The sequence below is a fragment of the Linepithema humile genome, chromosome 1 (genome assembly GCF_040581485.1).
Source record: "Linepithema humile isolate Giens D197 chromosome 1, Lhum_UNIL_v1.0, whole genome shotgun sequence".
Classification (NCBI taxonomy): Eukaryota; Metazoa; Arthropoda; class Insecta; order Hymenoptera; family Formicidae; genus Linepithema; species Linepithema humile.
Genome location: NC_090128.1, coordinates 40,116,066 through 40,134,404, shown reverse-complemented (window position 1 = coordinate 40,134,404; position 18,339 = coordinate 40,116,066). Strand labels below are relative to the sequence as shown.

Below are 18,339 nucleotides of genomic sequence, written 5' to 3'. Positions count from 1 at the left end.
TTCTCGCATTTCACGCGTGCTAATGGGAATTGGGAAATAATATACCAAGTGCCATTCCACGCAAACACGATGAAAAATTTCGCTGTCGGATATTACGAGGCGATATCTAGGTCACGTGGAGAGCACTCGAAGCGGCGTACATAATTTCTAGTTTTATTATATCAGTTTTATTAATTAACACCCGCACTGTCCATTACCGATAATTGGTAATCGATAATTAATTATTCTAATAATTAGACAAATCAAATATTTACAAGTGGAATAAGTCGATGGAAAAACTGTTCTATTATAAATTATGTAATTGCCAAATATTGTTAGAGCATCGCGCGAATATGAATATTGCGGCTGCCGAATGTACGAAGGAGTAGCCCGCAATTATCGATCGCACGGGCGATATTGGCGATTCTCAAGTGGGAAATCTCATTGCAGCGTCTGGGGAGCGTCCGTGGCGAAGACATACCGTACATTTTCGGGCTGCCGCTAGTGGCAGGCGGGGCTTTCTTCCCGCGGAATTATTCCCGACAAGACCAGGGCGTTGCGGAGGCCGTCCTCACCTTCTTCACCAATTTCGCCAAGACCGGCAACCCGAACGAGCCGCACAAGATCGAGTCGGTCGACTATGGCACGCCGAAGGAGAAGACGCGCTTCCGCGGTCTCACATGGGAACAATATGAGACAGGCTCTCAGCAGTATCTCACGATAGGTACGCCGAAAGCTTGAAACGAGTTATTTTTCGATAAATTTAATTTCCACAAAGCCCCGTCCGTTTCTCGCGAAGAGAATATCGCGACCTTTCCGTAAATTCCCTCAAAAGTTCCCTCGAAAGTTTGATTCTATGTAGTCCGCTGTACCGTGTCCGCTCCCTGTCCTACCTTTATGTTTTTTAAAAGTTCTCTGAAAAGTTTAATTACGTGTAACGTGAAATTCTCTTCGCTGCGAAATGCGAAATGATTCCCCGGGAACAATTATGTAAATGGATATTTTAATGCGTCTAATGATCGCAATTAAATTGCAATTGGTGTTTACTATTCACAACATAATACGCTGTTCAAATTCGCATAACATTTGTGGTTAAATAACGCACAACAAATAAACCTTAATCAATTAGCAAATAATTGTCGAAGACGCGGGGCGTTTTCGATCGAATTCTCTTTGCGTCAAATTTTATTTTTTATCGTACACTTTTTTTTCAGCACTGAAGCCGAAGATGAAGAGTCATTATCGCGGTCATAAAATGGCCGTATGGCTTAACTTGATACCGCAGCTCCATCGTCCTGGCGACGACGATGTCTCCATGCGGCATCATCATTTCCGGGAACGAGGCGATCATTATTACGCAGGTACGATCGTGCTTTTCGCGCGGAAAGAAAGTTGACTCCGCTCTCCCGCATGATAAATTGATCCTTCACTTCTGCTATTCAGGACCAGTCCGAGATGAATGGTACACGCCACTGCCGCTGACAGGCACCACTCGGGCCAGCTCTTCCTCGACCACCGCCTGCAGCACGTCCACGGGAGACGACAGCCTTATCGAGGACATCACTCCGATTCTGGACGACTCCGAGGACGACGCGGAGCTGCTGCAGAGATTGGCGTCCCGCCATTACTACAGCACGACCACCGCCCTCGCGATCACCGTGGGCGTCGGTTGCATCCTTCTCGTGCTCAACATGCTCATCTTCGCCGGTATCTATTATCAGCGGGATCGCGACAAAAAGCGCGCCGCCATGGACTGCAGGCCGAACGGCCAGGAGTCACTGCCGATGACCACCAGGACGGCCATGAAGCCCTCCGAGAACCCGCGATCCACTCAGGAGCCACCCCCTTCGTACACTACCCTCGCGAGAAGTCCCTCCATCCAGGAGCAGCAGCAGCTGGCGCAGGATGGCCAGGACTGCGAGCAGTCGAGGAAGGAACCGAGATCTAGTCACGGGACCAGCAGTAATATTCACAAGGACGCGATGCCGCCGAAACCGCCCGCCAGGACCACCAGCTCGCTCAGCACCGGCAACACCAACACCATCAAGAAACGCGTGCAGATACAAGAGATATCCGTATAGCATTAGGGGTTGCCCCCAGAGGGCAACTCGCGGACGAAGCGAGTGACCTTCGTGGACGCGGAGAGGGTCACCGCGGAGTCCAGGTTCTGAGTGGTGTTCCCTTGTTTGATCCACGGACCGATGGACAGTGCCGACTGGATGATGAAGGGAACTTTGCGAATACGACTCGAATCAGCGAACAAAAAAAACTTATAAATCTCATACGGTGTCTATATCGTGCACAAATTGTAACTTCGAGCACTCTAATTACGGTTGAGATTACGTGTCGGACCATACGAGAGAGTTACTATTGAAAATCGACGATTATTAGCACCGACTCCTACCACTTACAGTGCCACGAACATGGCTGACCACAACGCGAGCGTACTACTGAACTGTTATTGCCGGACTGCACCTCTGATTATTATTACTTAGGCGATATTGTGGCTGGTTTTTTCCACTGGTAGAAACGTAAGATTTGCACGTGGTCGTTACTACTGATAGAAACGTGAATTGTACGTAGTTTCTAATTATATAAGGAAGCGAGGTATTCTCTGCTGTTTTTAGGAAAATATAACAATCGCTAAAGTACCCCCATCGTGACCAGATTAAGTATATATCAAGTGCTCAAGGAATAATTCTATTTAAGGAATTTTTATTGTAATCGAAGATATCGATGCGACGTTTCCTGGTCATTTGATTCATCGGAATAAATCCTGATACCTTTGGAGACCGCGGAAAATAGGTGGCCTTAAGTATATCATTACAACACATAAAGGAAGCGTATCGATATCCTCGATATTACAAGGAGGGGCGCTTGGTGAAAAAATTATTGGAACAAAACGTGTAATTGAACTTTGTAATGCGCGGATTCGAGAATATCTCAGCTAAAAAGCAATTGAACGTGGATCCGTATAAGAATATCGTGTACGGATCAATGGACGGTAATTTCCGACGACGGCTCCGGTTTGAGAGATCTTGAAGCGATCGGAATACCAAAGTCACGTATACGATCGCCTGCTTTGTGAAGCATTGATTGGAAGGAAGAGACACTCGACTCGAAACGGATCAAACGGATCGGTCACGCTAAACGGTCGATATTCGCGAGCAGGACACGACAACGGTGTACAAAAGCTCCATTCGTGAGTGAAAGTGCACTCGTTCTTGCTTGTAAGACTGCGATACACAGCTAAGCTGCTGCGAGCTATTTGGAGCATCTTTCAAAGTGGGTAGTTTCGATTTTGTTGAAGAGGACAACTTAATATAGCGCTCGTGAGTGCTCGCGAAATTTACTCGGGCGGAAAGTGCGATTATCTGGCCGTCGCGGAAGTGCACAATCGCGAGTATATTCGACAACGTTAAGTCGTGCAGCCACTAGCTAGAACCGACGTGATTTTCGAGAGGACGGATTCGGCCCTCCGCTGAGTGTTCTTCAAGTGTTCTTCTCATAGAGAGTAGTCCGACAGTCATAAGTATTGTATCGCTACGAAAATTGGCTGGAATGATCTAATAATATAGGCGTAAAACAATTTTCTCTTGCGATTTTCGCATGTGAGCCTCGAAACTCTGCCAACTCATACAACGTGTATATTTCTCCATCTCGATAAACGGAACTGTGTGTACGAATCGACACAAGCATTGTTGAAGTAATGGCATTAGAAGAGAAAATTAAGTATTGAATTGAATATAATTAATAATTTATCCATGTGTGAAACATTGAATTATTTTTGTGCTATTGTTGGTTCTTCTTATTTTTGTAAATTACGAAATTTTTAATTTTAAGTCAAGATTGTTTGTATGAAGATCTGCGATACATTGCACGAGCCTGCTTGAAACACTTGAATTCTTTTGAGGCAAAGCTTATAAACAATATTGATAAGTCCTTTATACGCGGCCTTTCCGAACTGAGATCACCGCTGAAATCAAGTACTTATACCTGCTCAACAATGTAAGCGATAAAACGGCGGGAAAAATAATTCCTTTTAAAGTAGAATTAAAGCTGTCGAAGACTCATATAGAGTTCTCTCTCTTCCATGACCAAGTATCTTAAGACATGATCACGCTCGTGTTTGTAGAGATACACTTTGTCTTTGTAGAGAGTTCTTAATCTCGAATTAATATTCATGACCCGACATTGAACTGCCAGACTCCACACAGATATTAAGTTTTGAGAGTTCATCTTTGTCATTGCGTGCGGCTTAATCGATCAATGAGATGTGCTTTTCAGGATATTATGGAATACGATATTACAATAGTATCGAGTACGACAAAATTCATACAGAACAATTTACGAAGCGGAAACTATCACAGACGCGACCATTGATAGATTGTTACTGTAAAAGTTGCCAAAAGTTTACATCTTGTTTATATTCTACAATTCTTAAAATTGTGATGGGTCTCAAATTCATTCATATATTATGGCCTAGTTTACACCGATTGTTTAGTACGCGTACCAAATACTCAATCTGCTTCTCCGATAGGTATAAATCGTTTAGTGTAAAATCTACACCAATCAAAGAAGCTGATTTAGTACTTGGTACGCGTGCTAAACAATCGGTGTAAACTAAGCCAATAACAGATGACGCTTCTGAGAACTGAATTTTCCAACGACTTAAGCGTCGTTCTACACGAAAGAAATCTCGAAATCTTTTCTACCTAGAATGTCCCACGAATGAGCGAGTTTCAAGATCATTAAAAATCGTGAGACTGTCTAAGGTAATTTATTTAATCGATTACGTACGACTCCTCGGACGCATAAAACTATACATATGTATCAATACGATTAAGTACGTAAAGCTGTAATTAAGTACCATGTAGCGTAATATGCACGGACTTTGTGTCGCGTAAGATCGTGGTGTCGACCACGATAGTTTTAAGTGCGTACATACGTCATTACGTGTAATTTTTCAAAGTAATTGTTCGCGAATGGTATGATCTGTGACAACACGTTGTGATACTTGCGTGAAGATAGTATCGACGCACGTAAGACGACAGTGAAATTTAAATACGTGTTATAGCCTAGAAAACCAATTTGTAAATTTCACTGTACAACAATAAATGCCGATTTATAAAAATATATATATATATATGTGTGCGACTTATTTATCGGTCATATCATTCGTTGAACTTTCGATCAGCGTGAAATATTAAATGATTGAAGTAACTGTATAACAAATATAGACGAAGTATATTTTCAAAGTATGTTAAGTAATATACATCAAGAGGTGTAACGAAAAAAAAATCTTATATTCACAAAAGATTAGTTCCTGATAAATTATACTAAACATAATTCAAGCGTTCCTCTTCTAAACATAATTTGTCAATACATTGAAAATGTAGTCCACTTTTGAAGTTTAAAGTAATGAATTTCTTATTCAGCATCTATTTTACTCTTCTTAGTTGGAACAGGCCCAGGACTGTTGTTTCTTTTCTTGCTGGCTCGCGTATTACGTCCTTTGAATGCAAGAAAAATTAATTAATTCTACTTTGTCTAAGACGTAAGATCGTTCTTTATATAGTATTACATAGAATTCAGTTCTACAAGTTTAACTCAGCGAAATCCAAATATATGATTTTCATATATGTGATTCCTCAGTATTAGCATGGCAAACACATCATTATGATATATAGTGGGCGATAATTATAATAGCTTAAAAATATATGAGTTTTACCTTTTTTGCCACCCCGTTTCGTCTTGTTGTATTTATTCTTCAAAGCTATCATCTCTTCCAACGCTTTAGCAAGATACTTCCCTTCTTCTTCACCCTCAAGAATTTTGCAGGTAATTTCAACATCGTTGATTGTCAACTTAAAATATAAAATATTTTGTTGGATTACATTATAATTTTAATATCGTTATTCTAAGAAAGTTCTGAAAGCTTTGAATGTTCTTCTCACCTTGCCTTCATTAGTCTTTTCTAACAAAGGTTTAGCAGCATTTTCTCCCTGCAGACGTACCCATCCTTCAGTTTGTCCTCTTTGATAATCAATGTATGCGATATCGGCATCAAATTTGTCTAGACATTCTTTGATATCTTCCCTTGTACATGTCTTAGAAGCATTGGAAAAGTAAATAACTGAACCTTTTGGCAATTTATTATCTGATTCTGTAGATGTCTGTTCTTCGTCATCCTCAGTTTCCTTTTGTTCTGTCTAAAAAAAAAAATCATTAAATCCATCATAAGCAAAATCAGAATCTTCATTTAAAATCAATAAATTCAAATCAGATTTGTCTTTTAGTTTTTCTTACTTACAGTTGTTTTCTTTAACTTATTTTCTAATTTTTTCTTTCTGCGTTCTTCCTTCTCTTGTGCTTTTCCTGCATTATAATTAGCCCTACAAAAATTATATTCAAAATTATACATAAATAATGTCAAATAAAAATATAAAATATGTACAATCAATATGTTTTTACTTACACCCATTTTCTTATTAACTCAGTGTCTCCATATTTTATAGATTCTACAGCCATGAAAGCTTTAGCACTATCTAAATTTTCAAACTGTACAAAAACAGACCCTTTAAACTTAAAAGTTTTATCTTTATCTTGGTATTTCCTCATCTGTAAAATAAGAAAATTATTAGAAAATCTGAACACGTTTATAAAAATTTTTGATACCACGCTCAAATAATCTCAGATACAGGACAAATATACTTACCACAATTGTTTCATATGGCTTGTATGGTTCAAAAAATACTTTCAGCTTCTCAATAGTTGTGTCCGTCAATGGAAATCCTTTAACATAAACTGTCCTGGCTTCTTGTGCCTTTCTGTATTCCTCATTATATTCTGGTAAAGGATGGTTTGGTGAGCGTCGTATTTTTTTCTTGTCCTCCGATATCTCCATGAGGTCGCTAGTTTTCAGAGCTTTCAGAATTATATCGACATTTGTACTCAGAGCAGCTAACATCTTGAAGTTTAACATAACGGTCATTGGAATCCATCCATTTTCCAGTTTTGTTTGCTCAATGAGGAATTTATCTCTCTGCATATTTACGTTGCTAAAGTAATACTGTAAAAAAAAAATAGAAATATAAAATATTAACGCTTTTTTGTTATCTCTTTAGATAGGTACTCTTGCAATTTTTTACACCATGAGGACGCATTCTCCAACTTGGCATACAAAATATCAAATTATTTTATTATAAAAAAAATACGGTACCTCTACTTGATCTTTTATTTTTCCAAGAAGTTCTGCAGAAGGTTCTTCCACGTTTTCCACATTTTCTACAGAAGCCTCTTTCACATTTTTCACAGCTTCTTCCACATTTTCCACAGGTTCTTCCACATTTTTTGCATGTGCGTCGTCCGCAGCATCAACGGTCGGCTCATTTGTAACCTTTTCGCTAGCGGCGTCACCGTTTAAGCCTTCAACTTTTGTTTCGCTCTGACCGTTCTCCATATTTACGATATTTAATCTACAATATCTATAAAAATGAATATAAGCGGTGGAATACCAGCACCAACGTTACTTAAAACGTTCTATATTTTTAAATTTTGTTAGCGGAATGAAAATTACGTTCCACACGTGCGTTAGATCACCACTATGCTCACATTGCAAACGGAAATGACGTGTATCAGAGTTCTCTAATTGAAGAAAAACCCTACTATACGAAAACTCTATTGGCCGGAGCACAGACTTTTGCATAAAGCATAACGCATAAGCATAAGGAAATTGATTGGTCCATTTCCTTATGCATTTGCTTATGCTTATATATAGACCAATCAATTTCCTTATGCTTATGCGTTATGCTTTATGTAAAAGCTTGTGCTCTCGGCTTTTATCTTTTTCCCTCCACATTGGAAGGAGAAAGATAAACTCTGAACTAGTGCAGCCAGTTCAGCTATAAAAAACAGACCTAATGTTTTACTGCACCGCATTCGATGCGCATGTGTAGAAAACCGACTCCAGTTAACACACCGTTGAGAACCAGGCATGCAGTTTAATGGCCGGAGCACAGACTTTTGCATAAAGCATAACGCATAAGCATAAGGAAATTGATTGGTCCATTTCCTTATGCATTTGCTTATGCTTATATATAGACCAATCAATTTCCTTATGCTTATGCGTTATGCTTTATGTAAAAGCTTGTGCTCTCGGCCATTATCCATTATAGCAGCATACGCACACAACCGAGATCGCGTACATGTGCTGCGCAAAGCGTTTTACGCAGCAGTTCTTGGTTGTGTGCGTATGCTGCTTTGGTGAATAAATGCCTGCCCTAACGTGCGCAAGTTGGCAGCAGTGCTGCCAGTCGGGTCGGAATCAATCCCCTCTACAAATCGTGCACAATAACGTGTTATGAGCGCGCGGACCCCAGTAAACATATACATATATTGAATAATAAAGATATTTGAGGATAAGTTAAAGAAAAGTAAAATATTAAAATAACAAATAAAAAATAAAAATTATAAGCTTATTTGAATCTTCTCATGCTACAACTGATCCTGTTCTGCCAATCTAATGTGGCCCACCAAACTGCGCATCTATAACACATGTACACTGTATTTACCATTGCAGGCGCATGCGCGACCTAACCTAAGTAGAGGGGCAACCCGGCCCGACTGGCAGCACTGGTTGGCAGACGCTCTCTGAATCTCCTTCCTTTCCGGTGCACTCTACGAGGGTGACTGTATCTTGTTTAGTTTAGCTGCTTTTAAAAATCTTTCTCCATCCTTCAAAATGAAGATTTATAAGGATATATTCACCGGTGAGTAAACAAAGAATTATTCGCGCAATCTTGTAAAGCAAATATTTCTTCATTTTTAACGCCTTAATTGGATAGAAAAGATTACAAAGTCAAGTAATGATTTCGAGTTTTCACTTCACTGTGAATTCGGCAATATTTCAATAATACAAGATCAAAAATATTTCTGTATTCTGGGAAGATTAAATTCGGAGACTCCAATATATTGCACGACAAATTAACAGTAGTATTATGCTATGTGGATTCGAATTCTTTTATAGATGAGATTTATGATTGTGTTCTAACCTCCATATGTTCTTAATGTGCTTATGATTGTACATTAAGAACAACGTGCTCATTTCTTATTACAAAATCTTGAGCTCTTTCTAGAATCCAAATAAATTAACACATTTCGTGCCACGTATATCACCGATGACCTATGCTGAACTTTCTATTGAGACCGTTTAATGTTAAATATAAACAAATACAATCGTAAAACATTTCACGTATTTCTTTTGTTCTATACTATTTTGATAATACATCAATCTTAAATTAATTATAATATATACGTTTTGAGCTCAAATAATAAACGCACCAGCATGAGTCATTGATAATCGTGCAAAAACGGCTTGGCATAGAATGTGTTGATGTGTACAGCATGTTAATTTATGAGATGATAATATATTTTATATATTTTTAGGTGACGAAATGTTTTCTGATACCTACAAAGTTAAACTCGTGGATGACGTTATTTATGAAGTGTATGGCAGAGTATGTAATATATTATTTATAAAGTGCTTTAAGCTTGTATGTAAAGCTATATTATAATTTATTGTTATAATTGTTTTTCAGTTAGTGTCCCGTAAATTGGGTGATGTTGAAATAGCTGGATTCAATCCATCGGCAGAGGAGGCTGATGAAGGCACAAACGAAGTAGTAGAGAGCGGCGTCGATGTAGTATTGAATCATCGACTACAAGAGACGTTTGCTTTTGGAGACAAAAAATCCTATACATTATATCTGAAGGATTATATGAAAAAGTGAGTATCTACATGAATACAATATTAGCTTCAATTAACTTTTTTATGATGCCAGATTTATATAAGAAATATTATACAGGGTGTCTGAGACCCACCACATCCCTTTTACAACGGAGGGAAGTGGTTTTCATCAAAAACCTGAAAAATTCTAATAAGTAAATCAGATACGCTCTATCAAATGATGATATTTTCAACTTCCGGTTTTAACCGAAAGTAGGCTCTCTAGACTGGAAGTCGATTTTTTAAATGGCACATGGCATTTTCTGTTGCATTATAATTCGAATTCTACGTGAAAAAATACGAAACTGTTGGCCTTCTAATTTTCTTATTTATTTACATTTGTTTGTGGGATAATCGATTATTTTCTATCCTCGTCACTGATTTTGTTGTTTCGTCTCAGTTATTAAAGTGTATTTCTTCGTCACGTGTACTTTCGAGATCATTTCAAGATCAACGGAGGCATTTCCAACTAAAATGTTTCGGACAATAGTTTCGTATTTTTTTCACGTAGAATTCGAATCTACGATAGAAAATACCACGTGTCATTAAAAAAAATCGACTTTCCGGTCTGGATAGCCTACTTCCAGTTGAAACCGGAAATTGAAAATTACCATTCCATAGAGTGTACCCGATTTACTTATTAGAATTTTTCGGATTTTTAATGAAAACCACTTCCTTCCGTTATAAAGAGGTGATCTCAGACACCCTGTTTAACATGTTTGTACAAGTTATTGTAAAAACTAGAAAATGACTAAGAAACCATTGAAGTTTGTTTTACTTTACTAATGACTTTAAGAATGATGAATCATCGTAACTCATTGTGACTCAACAAGACCCTATATAATAAAAATTTCTAAGAAACTACTACACACAACACACACAATGATTCTTTATAAAAAAAGGATAATGAAAGAATAAAACATTTTTAATTTATTTGTATAAGTTATCATAAATGTGAAAATATATTTGCAATCTTTTTTTACAGGTTAGTAGCCAGGTTGGAAGAAAAGTCGCCAGATCAAGTTGAAATATTCAAAACAAACATGAACAAAGTTATGAAAGATATCTTGAGCCGTTTTAAGGAATTACAATTTTTTACCGGAGTCTCCATGGATATCGACGGAATTGTAGGTCTCATGGAGTACCGTGAGATCGACGGCAATTCCGTGCCTGTACTAATGTTCTTCAAGCATGGTCTTGAAGAAGAGAAGTTCTAAATAATTTTTAGATAATCGAAAAATTATGGATGAATTTTGTAAGTCATACTCTTATTTATTAGTCATTCTATCGCATCAATATTACAAGTTCATTACTTAAGCTATTTAAGTTATACATGTTTATTCGTGACCAGCACATGTGATTTGTGTTTGCCACTGCACAAACATGTTAGATCAAATTGGGAATCAGATTCTCGCTGTGAGATGTTTTTAAAAGCACAGCGTCTAATATCAACCAAACATGTTTAATTATAATCAAATTCTTTATTTCTACATACAATCATGTGATAAATCTTATACATTTTTGTACGTACTTTTTAGATAAAACTGGATTCAAGACTGCACACATGCTGCAAAGCTGTGAAATTTAGTTCAAAATACGAAGCAAACAGTTCTACTTCCGCCTTCAGTTTATGACAGATTAAATAAATTCTCCGATAACAACAGCTCAATGAACAATTGTTATATTCTATTGTTGATTACTGAATATTAACACAATAATTGTAAACGTTACATCATGTGTAGGTATGTCAAGTGCAATATGCAAGTTCTTCCATTTTTTCGATATAAATAATGTTTAATATAACAAAAAAAAAACCATTATTTTAATTTGTGTCTTATTATATTAAACAATATTTATATCGAAAAAATGAAAGATGGGGAAAGCACTTGATGGACCTACATCTGTGATGTAACATTTACATTACGTTTTATTGTATTAATATGAGCAATGTCAGTAATCAACAGTTTCTGAAACATATTCAATATATGTTCGTCATAAATAAAAATTTTTCCATAATTTTTATTTCTATTATTTTCGAAGTTTTTATTTATTTATATCTTTCCTCACCCTTAATTATTCCTTGTAATTATGAATGTGACATATGTAATTTATATAAGCTCATATATATATAAATCTTCGAATTAACTATATATATAGATTTTTTTACGAAATGTAGCCGATTATATTCCGGAAAATATTGTATTATAATTTATTATTTTTGCTTTATTTCTCTTGTTCAATGGTAAGAAAACAGCTATGTATATATTTATCGCGTGCTGCATTTACACACGTGTGCATAAAGAATCATTGTACATTTCTCTTCATTATAAATCGAAAACTTTTACTGCTTCATAAGCGAAAATATGATGCACAAAACTTGTCTGCCTCTAATGCAATACAATAATAAATATACTACAGGACAAAATTTAACGTCTTTGAATTATTAATCTTCATTAAGTGCTAGGATAGCCAAACGTTAGCAATGTGGTGGATAAATTGAAAGCAAATTTGATGAAATTCGTTGTCAATCTGCTAACATGGCCAACATTTTGCTTATTGTGTAATGTGAGTAAAGATTTGCAGGGGGTTGATAAACGGTATAAACAACAGTCTTCACTTCATAAAAATATTATATTTAGATAAGTCAGAATATATAGACGATCTATCTCTTGGCGCGAAACCGTACATTATATTTCTTTACTCAGGGATTGTTACTAGCCATACTGTTGTACAAGTACACTCATAGCATCACTCCCTTGTTTTTGCACATTTTTGCCATCAATAATTTTTCACCCTCTCTTATTCTCAATCTCTCTCTCTCTCTCTCTCTCTCTCTCTCACTCTCTCTCTCTCTCTATCTATCTATCTCTCGCTCGCTTGCCTCTTCTACATCTGGTTCTCTTGTTTCTACATAATTATTTTATATACCCTCATCTCGCTTTCAGTGAATATATTACTCTTACTCTTTCTAAAACATTTGCTCTCCTCACCTGAGAACTCAACGCCTCCGTACGTGATACTTTGCACATGTTCCGTTATTCGAAAAAAAAAGGTGAATGTGTTTACATTTACAAAAGCGTATTTAATTTAATAGTAGTAAATAGTATAAGTATGTAGACAGATTTTTTTCACAATCTACGATGGATGCGCAAGTTGAAAAGAAAAAAAAAAAAATGTGTGTCCCACTAACGAAATCATAACTTACAGCTTAAAAAGATAGAGATAGACTCTTGAGGGATGTACATACATAATATGCTCATGTACATATATGTATAATTATATTGCTTTGCTATCTACGCGGAGCACAACCATATATAGTGTCGTTGGTTATTAAAGCCAGTGAAATAAATTAATATTGATTTGCGACAGAGTATCGTACAATACACTAGTGGACACGGAGTGTCCCGTTTCATCGAAACTGAAATGTGAGACATCGAAAATTGTGGTGCTTTAAAAATCTGCGAAGTAGAGCACTTACGGATTTATCGTATGAAAGAATGAAGCGCGATATTCATAGGCATTCGTATGTGTCACCGATTAATGATTAAAGTGAAATGTTACATTCAACATTGATTGACATACAATTAGTTTACGAATATCCAATCAGTTTTATATAATCGAAATTCTCTACAGCGTTATTTAAATATTGAAGTACTCGTTACTTTGTAATTATGAATCTAATTAGCGTGAAACTGAATGAACGTTTTGTATTATGCGTAAATGTGTGTTCTCTCTCTCTCTTCTGCAAACCAGAAGAAATAAAACGATCAAGTTCGAAATATCGCAATTACGGTAATATTCGAAATAATATTTGATCGTAATGGCAGTCATACGAGTTAACTTATTAACGTTCTTAATTAGAGATTGCCCATACGTAAATTGTACGACGTTTATACATAGATGTAACATACTGGCTTACAGTTTAGCTCTTTAAAAGGTACGGTATTTAGTAGGACACCTGCTACTATTTGTTAAGTTGGGTATACCTTACGCGTTCGACAAGAGTAAACGATATATTATTAACGTTATCGGTATTGTGTTATTATTATTACTATTATCATTATTATTTTAATTATTACTATTATCGTTATTATTTATTTATTAAACTTATTTGTACTGATCTATGTAGAATGGGTGCGTAAAAGAGTTTCGGTATGCTGGAAAGATACACTTTCGTTTCGCTCACAATACCCAAGCGACAAAAGATATTTCAACGCGCTAAAATTTTACATACAAATCATAAACATGTTAGTCAGATGTTATAAAAAGTCCTCGAGAGGAAAGAGAAAAACAACATGCAAGAAGGGGAGGACAATGTATCCAGAATTCGCATAAGTACAAGACAAAGAAAAGCGAAAAGTACAATAGATACAGAAGTAAAATATATATCTATTGTTCGATCGTACACAGAAAGATTGCAGCGCACCCGATTCTTCCACTCTCTAGAACACTGTTACTAGATAAAACTGTTACTACACACAATTTGAGCATCGTACCATTTCAATGATACTTCAAAGAAGTATGGCAAAAGCATTTAAGTTTATATTAAAGTATATTCGGTACACGATCCAGTATTCCCAAAACGGTGCTTCACGCAAGAAGCTCAGTGTGTTATTTATGCTTTAGTAATCATCACGGCATTCCAAAGACCACTCTTGTAAATCCTCTTACCTTATATAATGTATCTGATCGCAGTTCATTAATCTGTCACTACCTTTGTAAACGCTTTCCTGATCACTACTGAGGTTGTTGTATTTGTATTTGTAAAAGAATTCGGTTTATATATATTCATATATTATTTTATATATATGTATAGATATTTCCGTTTTTTAACATTTATATATTTATATGAAACTTCATTCACAGGTAGCATTCGCGCCCACCAATCCTAATGGTCACTTATAGCATTGTTTATATTTTGTGAGGAATTTGAAGAGGTGATCGCTAGTTGCGCGATTGTTCAGAGGTAATTTTGGTCAGGTGCTTCGTCGATTTAAAGTAACGTGTTGAAATAACAATTGTACAATTTCAAATAATAAGATTATCTCGCGTTAATCTGCGCTCCTATCCAATAAATCAAAATGACTTGAATCGCGATACAATTCGAAAATCAAGTCAATTTACATATTCTTATATTGCTTCTGCGTCCGCGTTATAAATAAATCGTCTTCCCTGAATGCTCAAAAATGCTAAAACAGGCATCTGAAATGAATAGCAACTCCAGTATGTTATAAAAAAAATTATGAATTTAATATTGTGTTTGTTTTTCACGGTACGCATAACATTAAAAACTCTCATCAAGTAGATAACAATAACCAACAACTAACAATCGTAGGCATTCACGCAAAAATAGAAATATGTTTAATAATATACAATAATATTATCATAATTTATATTATTGAAGTAAGTATGATCATTCCCTTACTATTTCTAAAGTAGTAGAGTAAAGTGTATCAATGATTGGAGCTGAAAGAGTCCGAAAAATCTAGTATTTATACAATATTCGCAAAATTAAACATTATTTCACGTTGTTAAAAATAAAAAATAGCTTTACATCTGAACGCTCCTAACATTTTTACAACATAATTATTTTGTTATATTTAATCCGACAATGTAATCGTTAAAACTTCACAAATGGATTAAAAGTATGGATACATATAAAGTTTATATTATAAACATTTATATATTAAATAAACAAATCATTATTATACAATATTACATATCTAAAAATTTTCCCAAAACGAAGAACTGATTCAACATAATGTCGATATAAAACCATTAAAATTCGACTATCACGTGTAAATTGTGTTAGTAATCAGATTTTTACAAGTAGAAATAGTTAACAAATAGAGTAATAATTAACAATCCTAAAAATATATATATATACGTTTTTGTGGATATATATATTTTTAAATATATAATAACATGTAAATTTAGAAAATAAGCTGAGCACTTGCGAATGTTTGCCTTGTGTAATTTACAAATCTATCGGACCCTTCAGCTCACACCACGTGATACGTGATTCTGTAAATTACTAACAACGAGAGTAGGGTCCTATCTTAATTCTGTCCATGATCAATTAATTCTTACCGTATGCTAGATTTATAGTATAATTATACATTTCGCAAATGTCTCTTCTGCAAAGGTTCGAGAGCTCTTGTGTTTTCATTTTCATCTGCTTTCGCGCATTGAACATTCTCCAGGGAAAACAAATCTCACTGTCAGTAAACTATGAAAAAAGAAAACGTCTACTCTATTTGCTGCCATGTCGAATTTGTACGAGACACAGAAGACAGCATTTTCAGCACTGTAAAGTATACGCGTAGTAAGAGTCTGTCACGTTATTAAACTTCTTGTTAATGAGAAAGATCCGAGTATACATACATACATACATATATACATATATATATATATATATATATATATATATATATATATTTTTTTTTTATGTCGAGCGTGCATTTTTTATCAACGAAAGGAAATAAACGGAAACCCTAACACCCTGAAAGTAAATACTTCGTTCACACGCTCCGACATTAGGTTGTTGCATTTCCAGTATTTCACGGACACATACTGCATAAAAAAGGGGCTACAATGCGTATTTAATATAATTAATAATGCATTAGTAAGTTTGTTTTTTCCTATACTCTAAAATACAAAACAATAAATTATCATTAAACTTGCGCACTGGGCGTAAAGATACGCAACGATGCAAGTTTATGTATATGCATATATACATATATATATATATATATATATATATATATAATATAATATATATATATATACCTATATATACAAATAATGCTCTTTAAAGTAACGATCCGAATCGAGGCAGAGTTGGAATGTAAAGGTGTTTGAGAACTCGCGAGCATAAATCGCGTCTTCGTCGAGCTCGCTGAAGCGATTAATAACGCGCAACATTGTTGTGTGTGTATGAGAGAAAGAGAGAGAGAGAGAGAGAGAGAGAGAGAGAGAGAGAGAAACAAAAATTAACAAAATGCAAAAATATAAAAAAAATTTTTTTATTTTAGGAACTTTTATAAAAGATGCTGTACGACGAAGACGCGATGTCCGAAAGAAGGATCGATCGTTGGCGTGAAATATCATGTGAAACACAATCTTCGCTCAGATAATGGCACGACACATGTCACAGACTAAAGAGGCAGCGATTGTTGTTAACGATATTTATACAATTCTATTTATAGCTTTCCGTACACACACGCATTGCTTCCGACAAAACAACTACTAATCTTTATCCAGCCAATATCGAACTAAATTTTTCTGAATCACGTCAATGTCTTGCACGTATTAGCTAATATCTTCACAATTAAATATAATCAGTTTAATAAATTAACTAATTACTGATCACTGGCGTCAAAGTTTAGAATATGCTATATTTGTAATATTATAATATTCAGATTATGCTATAACGGCACGTATACAAGTCAGAGTTGTAGCACACAAATTTCTATACTTGTAAGCATAAGACGTATCTGAAAAATTAGCGAATCTTTTATAAATATTTTGTGTGTGTGTGTGTATATTATACACAAATCAACTTTTTGTTTGCGGCTATCTAAATTATCTAAATTAAACTATCCAATAAATACAAATTATCTATGTGCAAAAATTTCACTGGTTGAATTAGTTGAAATTTATGTTACGAATCAATTTATCATTATTTCTCGCTTCCTACTAGATTACTGAAATTTAAAATTCAGATCGGTTTTTAAATTACGTTTCATACTTACGGCTGTGGAAATTTGTATGTACTTTGCTTTTACAAAATATATGTATATGTATACGCACGCACACGCATTGTCATTCTTCTTTTATATGTACACGCGAATATATCATCGCATGCTTGTCGATGTTTCGTGTGCAAAAAGGTCAATAAGACCGCCTCCTTATGCTGGACACGAGAGTCGCTAGGTTCTAACAAAAACATAAATAATAGAGTGCGGGAAGAGAGGGGAGAGTAAAGAGAAGTAAGTAAATTCCACCTCGCTCGATGCGCGGATAATCTACACCGTGTCATAGTGAACGCAGTACAGAAATCGTTGCATTTCGAATACGAAACTCGACTCGAGTGCGGGGCCTATCCTCCTTCTTTTTCTTTTTCTTCTTCTTCTTCCTCTTGTCTTCCTTATTTTACAAATCGGTGTGCCCTAAGAAATGGCACACCTCCTGCTCCTAGAGATCCGACGATGTTTTTAACATCTGCAGGATAATATCATGGATATTATGATCCTCGCCGATTAACTTGAAGAAGAATACGTAGTCCAGGCACTTGAGACCAATTGAACGAATAGATGGCAGGCGCAACAGCAGTTTAGCAAACCTGCCGGGGTCATCCGGCCAGGATACGCGGGTATATTCCTCCAGGGCGGCATAGATCTTCTCTCGCAGCAGGTTGACCTCTTGGACGGATTTGAGGCCTCGCACATCGGGATTGAAGAGAATGATGGATCTACACACAGATAAATCTCGTCGATACTAAATCGAAAGTTACGATTCACCTCAATTAGTGTTATAGTAAAAAAAAGTCAGATATTTGCAAGGTTATGAAT

At 35.8% G+C, this 18,339-nt stretch overlaps 4 protein-coding genes and 1 non-coding gene across 21 annotated transcripts in view; 2 read left to right on the top strand and 3 right to left on the bottom strand.

The window, feature by feature from the left end:
• Nucleotides 1–5,117, top strand: part of LOC105677977 (neuroligin-1-like) — a 200,330-nt gene extending 195,213 nt beyond the window's left edge. For all 6 annotated transcript variants that reach the window (XM_067361303.1, XM_067361304.1, XM_067361306.1 and 3 more), the window contains 3 exons: nt 430–703; nt 1,194–1,340; nt 1,423–5,117. In XM_067361303.1, coding sequence (XP_067217404.1) covers nt 430–703; nt 1,194–1,340; nt 1,423–2,060 — 1,059 coding nt within the window. In that variant the 3' untranslated portion in view covers nt 2,061–5,117. The remainder of the gene's footprint in view (nt 1–429; nt 704–1,193; nt 1,341–1,422) is intronic.
• Nucleotides 5,118–5,207: 90 nt separating this feature from the next.
• On the bottom strand, nt 5,208–7,620 carry La (La autoantigen-like). The gene is made up of 7 exons (XM_012376907.2): nt 7,202–7,620; nt 6,698–7,051; nt 6,458–6,600; nt 6,293–6,374; nt 5,937–6,191; nt 5,711–5,846; nt 5,208–5,492 (listed from the first exon to the last, which is right to left on the bottom strand). Exons 1-7 carry the CDS (start codon nt 7,439–7,441, stop codon nt 5,410–5,412), a joined length of 1,293 nt encoding a protein of 430 aa, XP_012232330.1. The 5' UTR covers nt 7,442–7,620; the 3' UTR covers nt 5,208–5,409.
• Nucleotides 5,566–5,662, bottom strand: LOC136997552 (small nucleolar RNA U6-53/MBII-28). Its single transcript, XR_010888266.1, has one exon. It is a non-coding gene; the product is annotated as a small nucleolar RNA U6-53/MBII-28 (small nucleolar RNA).
• A 972-nt stretch (nt 7,621–8,592) lies between the features above and the next one.
• On the top strand, nt 8,593–11,797 carry Tctp (translationally controlled tumor protein). Its single transcript, XM_012376901.2, has 5 exons — nt 8,593–8,750; nt 9,427–9,497; nt 9,579–9,766; nt 10,752–11,021; nt 11,305–11,797. Exons 1-4 carry the CDS (start codon nt 8,723–8,725, stop codon nt 10,981–10,983), a joined length of 519 nt encoding a protein of 172 aa, XP_012232324.1. The 5' UTR covers nt 8,593–8,722; the 3' UTR covers nt 10,984–11,021; nt 11,305–11,797.
• A 581-nt stretch (nt 11,798–12,378) lies between these two features.
• LOC105677968 (retinoic acid receptor RXR-alpha-B) overlaps nt 12,379–18,339 on the bottom strand; it is a 78,064-nt gene continuing 72,103 nt past the window's right edge. For all 12 annotated transcript variants that reach the window (XM_067346896.1, XM_012376894.2, XM_067346893.1 and 9 more), the window contains one exon: nt 12,379–18,239. In XM_067346896.1, the coding sequence (XP_067202997.1) occupies nt 17,963–18,239 (277 nt within the window). In that variant the 3' untranslated portion in view covers nt 12,379–17,962. The remainder of the gene's footprint in view (nt 18,240–18,339) is intronic.

Excerpts from the sequence above, each read along its gene's own strand:
- Tctp (XM_012376901.2), top strand. The coding sequence starts at position 8,723 with ATGAAGATTTATAAGGATATATTCACCG. Across the intron at positions 9,498-9,578 it reads TTTATGAAGTGTATGGCAGA|TTAGTGTCCCGTAAATTGGG; the intron begins GTATGTAATATA and ends ATTGTTTTTCAG. Across the intron at positions 9,767-10,751 it reads CTGAAGGATTATATGAAAAA|GTTAGTAGCCAGGTTGGAAG; the intron begins GTGAGTATCTAC and ends CTTTTTTTACAG.
- La (XM_012376907.2), bottom strand. The coding sequence starts at position 7,441 with ATGGAGAACGGTCAGAGCGAAACAAAAGTTGAAGGCTTAAACGGTGAC. Across the intron at positions 7,052-7,201 it reads AAATAAAAGATCAAGTAGAG|TATTACTTTAGCAACGTAAA; the intron begins GTACCGTATTTT and ends TTTTTTTTACAG. Across the intron at positions 6,375-6,457 it reads GAGTTAATAAGAAAATGGGT|GGCTAATTATAATGCAGGAA; the intron begins GTAAGTAAAAAC and ends TAATTTTTGTAG.